Source organism: Ictalurus punctatus, chromosome 4 (genome assembly GCF_001660625.3).
Source record: "Ictalurus punctatus breed USDA103 chromosome 4, Coco_2.0, whole genome shotgun sequence".
NCBI classification, from domain to species: domain Eukaryota; kingdom Metazoa; phylum Chordata; class Actinopteri; order Siluriformes; family Ictaluridae; genus Ictalurus; species Ictalurus punctatus.
The window spans coordinates 28,548,547-28,558,546 of record NC_071284.1 but is presented as its reverse complement, the minus strand read 5'-3'; the positions used below and the strand labels follow the sequence as shown (position 1 = coordinate 28,558,546).

General features: G+C 43.9%; 1 protein-coding gene across 11 annotated transcripts in view; it reads right to left on the bottom strand.

The window, feature by feature from the left end:
- The window catches only part of frmd4a (FERM domain containing 4A), a 125,002-nt gene that overhangs the window by 17,460 nt on the left and 97,542 nt on the right, over positions 1 to 10,000 (bottom strand). For 7 of the 11 annotated variants that reach the window (XM_053678110.1, XM_053678106.1, XM_053678108.1 and 4 more), the window contains 2 exons: positions 4,494 to 4,636; positions 1,641 to 1,782 (listed from right to left, as the gene is read on the bottom strand). In XM_053678110.1, coding sequence (XP_053534085.1) covers positions 1,641 to 1,782; positions 4,494 to 4,636 — 285 coding nt within the window. The remainder of the gene's footprint in view (positions 1 to 1,640; positions 1,783 to 4,493; positions 4,637 to 10,000) is intronic. The other 4 variants (XM_053678107.1, XM_053678109.1, XM_053678105.1 and 1 more) reach the window with 1 other exon arrangement.

Genomic DNA, 10,000 nt, shown 5'->3' with positions numbered 1-10,000 from the left:
AGGGATAAATTCACGCGCTTAAAATCTGTATCCTGTGTTTATATGTTTCTGTAAAGCTGCTTTGAGACGATGTTCATTGTTAAAAGCGCTGTACAGATACCACTGAACTGAATAGCAGAACAGGATAATTGTCCAGTCATCTTTAGACAATAGGATGAGGGGGGAAAAAAAATTGAAACCTGTGAAAACTTCCCTTCCCGATCTGATCTGATGAGCTGCCTTCAGCTAAATATTTTACGTGTACATTTATTCATTCGGCAGACGCTTTTATCCAGAGCGACTTACAAATGAGGAAATACACGCAAAGCGATATATCAAGTGGAGAACAATACAAGTAGTGCTTCTGTACAGGATTTATAATCGAGTTCTAGAGAAGCAAAGTGCGCAGAGTCGAGGTATATGATTTTTAAATCATGTGGGGTTGGCATTTTAGGGGTTAGTTAAATACTCAGATGTGGGTCTTTAGCTGTTTAAAAACAAAAAAAAATGTAAATACATAAATGTGTGTGATTGGATTAACTGTAACAGAGAACGACTTCGCTGAACTACGACTGTTTATCGACCCATTTATCTGTTCCACTACAGCGGTGGTTCTCAACCAGGGGGGCGCGGAGAGATCGGAAAGGGGGCGCAAGTTGTTTTCAAGAAAAAAAAAAACACAGACGGTATCATTTGGGGACTCTGAGTATTTTACTGCTTTTCAAATAGAATGTGTATAAATTTTAAAACCCCGCGTTCCCTCTCCCTCTGTATTTTCTTTTTGCTGGGGAGAGGCGGAGCTTAGCCTGCCTTTTATCTCGCTGTCCGTGCAGACCAGTGTTGGCGACTTAGCGACTTTTCAAACCCCTTTAGCGCCAAAAAAAGCACCTAGCGACAGATCTAGCGACTTTTTGGATAAACCTTAGCGACTTTCCAAATGTCGTCAGTACTGTCCTTCAAGCGCGAGGTCCTGCTTTCCCGCTGCACTCTCACCTCTCTCTGCGTCCGCTCTGTTCAGCGAGAGTCTGAAACCCGGAGATTTAACAGCGTCATGGATAACGAGACGCGCCCGTCGTCCTTATTTACATCACTCCTATGTGAACGTTTTTAGAACGCGAGACGAATGTGATGCGACACGTCCTGCGATGGAGGAATCCTACACGGACTGTCTGACGAGTCACGGCGAATCGGAGATCCGACAGGAGAAGGTTCTGCTTGTTTCGGAGACGTCGCTGTCTTTCTGCAGCGTTGAGGCCTTAATGTAGGTCTGAGATGGTTACCCGCGTAAATCGGGAGTGCCACAGCATAGATGAACTGTAGCACGGTGGCCTGAGTGAGCTTCCACATCAGTGAGCTCATCTCTCAACTCTCTCGCCTCACTCGTGCAGCCTGTAAGTGAAAGGCTGATGACCGTCTTTCCCTTCCTCCCTCTTTCTCTTCTCTTACTGTATATTCCTCCTTCTTTCTCTCGCGCTTTCTCACTTTCTCTCCATGATAATTGATACTACGGCAAGTTTCCAAAACCAACAGCGTGCGGAGCTGTTCGCGCTCTAACCCACACTTTCACACACACTGAACTGCATAAATGAAAAATTCCCTCACTGAAACTAAACATCATACATCCATCTATATAAATTGTGTGTGTGTGTGTTTGCACTAACCTGAGGACAGAAGGCTCCCGCTGCTGCCACTGATGATCTTGCCCTTGCTGCCCATGTTGGCGAGTTTAGAGGTCTTCAGCGTGCCCGTCTCTGTGAGGTCGATGGCTATTTCGTTCAGACTCCGTGCTGCGTGGATCTTCGACTGCGAGCAGGAAAGCGAGTGGGAGAGACAGAGAGAGAGAGAGAGAGGCAGAAATGAAGGCAGGGAGACACACAGATATACAGAGAGGCACGGTGAACGTGCTCGCCAGCTGTATAGTGTGTGACAGGATTTTCCGAGAGACGAACATTTCCCGGCTTTTAAAAGTGTAACTCAATCCCCCTGCTCGCTTTAAGGAGTCACACAGTGAAGAAAATGTGTGTGTGTGCGTGAAGTGCTCATGTGTGTAGTCTAGACACATTGTGAAACCAATTAACACCATTCAGTTGCACATGATGTAAACACTGATATATATATATATATATATATATATATATATATATAAAAGCTTGAGACAGCCAATGAAATCATTCTTGATTGAAGCCACTTGGAGTTTTGTATATGCCTGTTTATGCTTCCTAGCAAAAAAAAAAAAAAAAAAAAAAAAGCTGTATATCAAGAAAGCAAAAATATATTCGATTCCGTCATCTATCTTAAAGAAAACAGCTTTCAATAAATAAATAATATACTAGGGCTGCACAATTAATCGAATATCGATCTCGATTGTGATTCTGACTGCCCACGATGACATGAACACGATCGACCGTGATATTGACGTTTAAAGTTCGTCCGACGCTCGTAGAAAACTCCGCTGCAGATCACGTCAAGCGCTTCCGAAACTTACAGCCAGTCACCATAGACTGGCGCGGGGATGACGTCAGTCTGTAACGCCAAAACCCGGAAACGGAGTTAGCATTTTAGCGCTTCTGGTTCCATCCCAAAGTCAATGGGTTTCTTTGAATGGGATTTTGGTTAAAAGCCTGAAATGAGGTCTGTGGTGAGCACAAGCTCAAAATATTCCCACGTTTTATTCTACGACGTAAAACACGCCAGTAAAACCCCAGTCAGGACTTTTTAAAAAGCTTTTACATGTATTGAAAAAGGCGGTTGATAACGGTCACGTAATGAGGGTTTAGGACGGATGCAAGTGCAGATAAGAGCTTTATTAAAGAGAGGCAGACAGATACAAAACGTCAGACAGTAGCGTGATCAAAAACAGGCGAAAGGTCAGGCGATCGGCAAACGGACATGAACGAGCCTAAACAAGAATCCAACAAGAACGGGATCAAAACCGTGACATGTGAAAGTATGAACAAAAGCTCGGTACACGGAAAACCCACGCAACACTCCGCGTCGAACAAAGACACACGAGCGGTTTAAATGATAAACGTAATTAAGGATGAACACGAAACAGCTGAGACTAATGATGAAACATAGGAGAACGACCAATGACAATACAGGAGACAGGAGACAGGACAGAGATCATAACAAAAGCTCACGTAGAAAGTAAACAAAGTCAACGTCACTAAAAGAGTGTGCTGCGAGCTCCGGCGCTTGCACGAGGGAAGTCATGACACTAACATGTTTCTGAATGGGACTACAGACGTTCTCGACGACATTAAACGTCAACGTTTTTCCACGAACAGGAAAAGTCTTTACAGATAAACTGGTCCGGGCGTGCTGTGCACAATTTCCCCAAAATAAACCGTGGATGATGTAAATCAGAGTGAATCCGTATTATGAAAAACGGTGATGGTGACGTTGACGTCGAGCGACCGTGGTGTAGTTCGTTTATAGTATATAGTCAGCTTTTTTTTATTTCTGCCGATTGTATTTAGGCTTCAAACTTCATACAAGTTGTGTTCAGTTGTGAAAATGATCCTGCTGGACAGAACGTGTTAATATTGTAAACTTTTTTCGCTATAAACTAAAAGTCTATGTGAAAATCCTATCGGGTTTTTATCGAGGGAACCGGTGTGATGATAACTTCCGGGTTCCGGTACAAAATGACGTTATCCCTGCGTCACCGCTCTATCGGGTGATTTGTCAGCGTCTCTCCTCCTGTAAACACTCTTATAGCCTTTTCTGCATGCGCCTGAAGTGTTTTCATTTGTTTTTTGGCATTCTGATTTTTACTCATCCTATATTTTGGGTACAACTTTATTTATATATTGCTTCTACGAGACGATGCGCTTTAAGGACCGGTCTGATTTGATGCGAAGATTTGTACATTAGCAGGAGTGTAGCACAACATGGAGGTGAAGCAGCGGTCTGTTTATTGAAATGTTGTCGCTAAAGTCAATCGATAATCGTGATAAATGATCGCGATCTCAATACGCATCAAAATAATCGTGATTATCATCTTGACCGTAATCGTTCAGCCCTATAATAAATTCATTTTCTTTCCAGACTGATTTCATTAGTGTGCACTCTGACACCTATATACATCCCTGACATGTATATCTGTGGACACAACTACACGTTAAAATGCACAAAACCAACACACGCACACCCCATTACGTTATGTGAAGTTATTTCTTCTCTTTAACTCCATCTATCATGGCGAGGTTTGGATATTGAAGTTTACGGCTTTTCAAAAAAACAAACAAACTTAAGGTAATCCGTTGTCTTGACACGTGAAACGGGCAAAAACGTCACTTTTTGAGTTGAAACAAAGGTCATCTTTAAGCTTTGAACCACCTGAAATGTTTCGCAGTGTACTCCTGAGAAGTCCGATTAGCCTAATTATTACCGCAGCTAGTTAATGCTCTTCCTGTACCTAGATCTGAAACTGTCCGATATTCCTGTCTTCTGGAGACATTTGGTCCCCACTAAGATATATAAAACAAGCACACACACGCACACACACTGACCTTGCTCTGTTTGCGGTCCAGGTAGAACTGGTGCTGGCTGATGGCCATGGCCCAGATGGATTTGATGAGGGCGGGGCAGGCGTACCAGGTGTGCACGGCGATGCCACTGTGTCCGAACGTCCTTCGCGTTACCGACGCCCTGCAGTTGGAGCAAACACCAAACGACTTTATATTCACTGAATTTCATTACGCTGTACAGTACAATACACTTTCGGACAACTCACTTCCTCGTTTTATCGGCTAGGCTATAAGCAGAGACCACATTTTTACCCACTTTGATTTTAGTTTCATTTCGGTTGACCTGTTGTTCACGTTGAATTATTCGTACAGTACGCTCCTGTTACGGTACAACACGTTAATACAGCGGGTTTTAACGAGACTCGTTATTCATTCGTCTTCAAGGAACCGCGTCGCCCTGGTCAGGTTTCAGGTGGATCCGGAGCCTATCGCAGGAACACAGCGCGTGACGTGAGATTACACCCTGTATGGGACGCCAGTCCATCACCATACACGTGTAGTGAGTGCGTGGGCCAATCCACCTACCTGCATGTTTTTGGGAGGTCGGAGGAAACCAGTGAACCCAGAGGAAACCCATATAAACGTGGGGAAAATATGCAAAAACTCCATGCAAAGATATGCACGAGATATTCTTGGTGGGGGCACGGTGGTTTAGAGGTTAGCACGTTTCCCTTGCACCTTCAGGGTTGGGGGTACGGATCCCATGCATGGTGCCTGCATGTTCTCCGTGCGCTTCGGGGGCTTCCTCCAGGTACTCTGGTTTCCTCCCCCAGTCCAAAGACACGCGCTGTAGGCTGATTGGCATCTCGAAATTGTCTCCAGTGCATGAATGTGTGTGTGATTGTGCTCTGCGACGGGTTAGAACCCCGTCCAGGGTGTCCCCCAGGCTTGTTCCCAGAATTCCCTGGGCTCTCCTGCGACCCTGGAAGATTGATGGATATTCTTGGCACGATAAATCTCATTCAAATTCTGCTCATTCAATCTCGCATAAAGTACGCTTGGTAACACTTTCTATGAAGGCCATGTGTATAATTAACCTAGGAGTACATACATAAGACATTATATTCATTGGAAAGGCATTACGGTTTATACACTAGCGACTGACAAGTTCTTTCACAAGCGGTATACATGGGTACTACTATTTCCTGATCTCAAAACTCAAGATGCTCAAGACGTCGTTGCTGGTGCTATAATGTGTTACGAAGGCTGCGTTATAATCGCTCGCGTTGACCGTTCATAATAAATGCATCATAAATATAGCTATGGGTGCGTCTCAAAACGTTCGAATTCAAAAAGTGGAACTTTCACATATTCTGGATTCATTACACACAAAGTGAAATATTTCAAACGATCTTTATTTCAAATCCCGACGATTACCGCTTACGGCTCACGCAGATCAAAACTCCAGCGTCTCGAAATATTCGAATGAAGAATTTATAATACAGAAATGTCATGCATGTTCATAAATGATTAATGATGACGTGCACGATGTCTTATGAATGAATTCGTGGCGCATTGTAACGCTCACCTTCATAAAACTGCGGTTTAAATGGTCTGCTTTTATTTATTTATTTTTTTATTTTTTTTTTGGGGGGTCCTGTTAAATGTTGCTGCTGTTCTGCGTTTGATCGTTTCCTGAGATGAAGCCTTTGCAACACTTCCTACTTTAATCCCTCTATCCTGAGGCCTGGAAAATATCTTCCTGTAACTGCAACCTTCTTCATTACACCGAGCTCTCAATTTATTACACGCTTACTGTACTCAGAGCCTAATTAATTCCTTCATTACTGTAGCGCAGTTATTCTTTCCATTTGGACTTCAATGCATGATCCCGTAAGACGACTAATTCGTTTCTAACCGCCGAAGCGGCAAGTGTATACGGGATGAACGTTTACTCGGATCCCACGAGTGTTCTGGCAGGAGCGGATATTCATTTCGGGCACTGGTTAATACGGCGACTAAAGAGACTAAAGAGAGCGCTCTAAAGATGTACGCGCTGTACCACCCGGAGTGCGACCCTTGATATACACACAACACACTTACACAGAGGAGGTTTGCCTGTTGCTACAGTGGTGTTATAAAAAGACAGAAATGCTCTAAAAATACCCTGCACACACACACAACTGAGATCTATGATAAACACACAGCCCATGCCTCCTACTGTTATCAAAAGCTCATTCCTCATGGCTCTCTCTCTCTATATATATATGTGTGTGTGTGTGAGAGAGAGAGAGATCATTACCGAGCCATTAATAACACTCATACAGACAGAAAGCAAGACCAGGGTCAGAGAGAAGAGTCCTAAATCTGCACCTTAACATTAACATTAACACTAACATGCTGTAGGATCTTTCCATCTGCGCTCTCTAATTACTGCGTCTCGGTCTCCTGTGGCCACGAATGCCTCTTGTTCTCTCTCTCAGTCTTTATTTCTCTCTCTGTAGCTGGTTAAACTTCACGTCAGAGGCGGTTTATCAGTCAGCATCTGCGCTGTGGCTCTTGGCACAAGTTGAGGCACTAAAGAGCTGAACCAGCCACTGATGAGCTCAGAACTCAAAACACACCATCCTAATGTCTACAGAGACGGAGAGAGAACGAAGGAGAGAGAGAGAGAGAGAGGAAAAGACAGAGAAATGTGTAAACCACGCAGTATTCCTCCAGTGATAAACTTCTATACATACTGGATAAGAGCAATGAAGTGATTCTCATAATCATCAGCCACATTTCCTCGGATTTTCTCTTTTATGAGTCGATATTTTCAATCGCCAAACACTAAACCTGTTATATCGGCTTGTTATTAAGAGAGAAATGATGGAACAGAGAGAGAGAGAGAGAGAGAGAGCAAGATGAAGAAAGAGGTGGAGAAAAAGAAAGCGAGAGGGGCCCAGGAGAGGGAGAGGTATGAGAGTAAAAGTGGGATCGAGAGGTGAAGAAAGAGTGAGGGATAGAGGAGTCAAAACAGGAAAGATTAGAGAGAGGAAGTTTGGCGAGATGACAAAGAGAGATGTATAGGAAAATTGGAAATAGAGAAAAGCGAGTGAGGGAGAGAGCGTGATGGGAGGACATGAGAGAGAGAGGGAGAGAGAGGGAGAGAGAGAGGTGGGTAAGTGGGTAAAAGAGAACTGGAGAGATGAATGAAAATGAAGGAAACACAGAGGAAGAGAACGCTGAGAGGAAATGGAGGGATAAAGAAAGGCGAAGAGTCAAAGGGATAAGAGCAAGAGAAAGATACAAGTGAGAGGTGGAAAGAGGGATCGGGAAAGTTAGAGAAATACCAAGGTGGAGAGAGGAGAGAGAAAGATGAAGACTTGAAGAGAGAGCTTGAGAGAAAAAGAGAAGGAATAGGTGGAGGTAAAAAGAGATTGAGCAAGTGGTGGTGAAAGATAGAGGAAAGAGAGAGGGGGGGGGGGGGAGATGAAAACTTGAGAGTTATATATAGGGATGGAGAGAGGCAGATGGATACAGAGATAGAGCGAAAGAAAGAGAGGGGTGTTTAAAGAATGAGGCGCGCGGTGCCGGAGCCAGAGACAGACAGGAAGAGAAAGAGAACAAAGGAAAGAAAGGGACAGAAAATAGATTGAGAGAGAGAGAGCGATGAAAGAATAAGGTACAGAGAATCTGAGAGGAAGAGAGAAGTAGGCGAGAGACGGAGAAAGAGAAAGAGAGAAAGAAAGACAGCAGGAAAGGGATGAGACTAAAGAGAGACAGAAATGGAGAGCACCCTAAAGTGCTTGTGAATGCTGGATTCTGATTGGCCAGGGGGTGCTGATTCATTTTCTATAACAGCAGCTCTGACAGTAGTTCCCGCTGCACGGTTTATATTAATGCACTTGAACCGAACATGTCATCGTTCCCATGGTAACAACTCACACAGGGAATCGCACAGCAGACTTAAATGGATTTTAATGACGTGTGTAACGTTACGGACATGGTGAAGTTCTGTAAGGAGAACGATAATAATAACAATCGTTCTTATTGATATTGTTATTATGCTATTTAACATTTTTGGAAGGAGTCTCCAGTGTCAGCGCGTTACTCAGTCCAGTCAGAGGTAAAGCTGTAGAACTTTACGTTTCCTAACATCGACCAGTTTTTTTTTTTTGGCCCTATTAACTTCAAGAAAGGCTGGTGATGGAAAAACCGCTTATAGCTGCTAGAGCATACTCGATAACAGGAACCGGCCTGTTTCACGGACGTCCCACGACACTGACTGTAACTAGAAACGGATAAAAAGCATGACGGACGTTTACTAATAAACAGTTCTAACTAGAACAAAACACTTCAGGATGTGGTGTTACTGGAACTTTAGGGTGGGACGAGTGCTTCAGATTTGGGCCACATCACACCACCCTGTCGTTGATTATTTTCCTTTACCCGCACTCCACCGAGAGTATTCCTTACACCTCCAAACCGAACGTAATGAGTCTTTATTGCTCACATATACATTACAGCACGGTGAAATTCTTTTCTTCGCATACCCCAGCATGCCAGGAAGTTGGGGTCACAGCGCAGGGTCGGCCATGGAGCAGAGAGGGTTAAGGGCCTTGCTCAAGGGCCCACCAGCGGCAGCTTGGCAGTGCTGGGGCTTGAACCAGTAACCCAGAGCCGTAACCACCAAGCCAGCACCGCCCCTAACGCTCTGACTAATCACTCTGTCCATATATATAACGTTGGTAGAAGATGAATCGGTGCTGCTCGACTAATATTTGGCGATTGGTCTGTATTGTAGATTTTAGAGCTGACAAATGAGCTCACTGCATGGTAATAATGCTATAAATCTCACGCTGCATAAAGTCATCGTAACAAACACACCGCTAAAGCAGCGAGCGATTCATTGCGCGGTTGGACGTGAACGATGAAGTCGCCCGCGTCCTACACGGACTGTGGTGAAGTGATGTGCCGTGTGCGCGGAGGTCGGGAACTGGAAGTGTGCACGAGTCAGGGTTATTATAGCTCTTTTTTTTTTCCCTTGGGTTTTATTCACATATTCACACGTAGTCGTATTACGTTTATACCGTACAGTGGGGGAAATAAGTATTAGACGTGTCAGCATTTTTTTCAGTAAATATATTTCCAATGAGGCTATTCACATGAAATTTTCCCCAGACATCAGTGTTAAGTCAAGACATCGGGAAATATACAGAATTCACAACGTTAAAGTCTATAAATGAAGTTATGTGTAATGGAGCGGAATGACACGGGGAAAAAAGTATTGAACACGCTAAGAAAAAGCAGTTCTCCCAAGGCAAGGTACCAGCTGAAATCCGTAAGTAATCACACCCCCTATCTTTAATGACTTCTTTATGTTTCCGGATTTCTTGAGTCGGTACTTATTTCCCTCACTGTTTATATTTCAGTTACGATCGGAGTTTTGGTAAGGTTCGTTCTCCGGAGCTGCTGTGCAGGTGCAGTATTTTCCCTCGGTCTCAGCACAGCCGTGTGTTATTATTAGAAACCAGGCACATTTTTGTGTAAAAGAGGTAAATTTA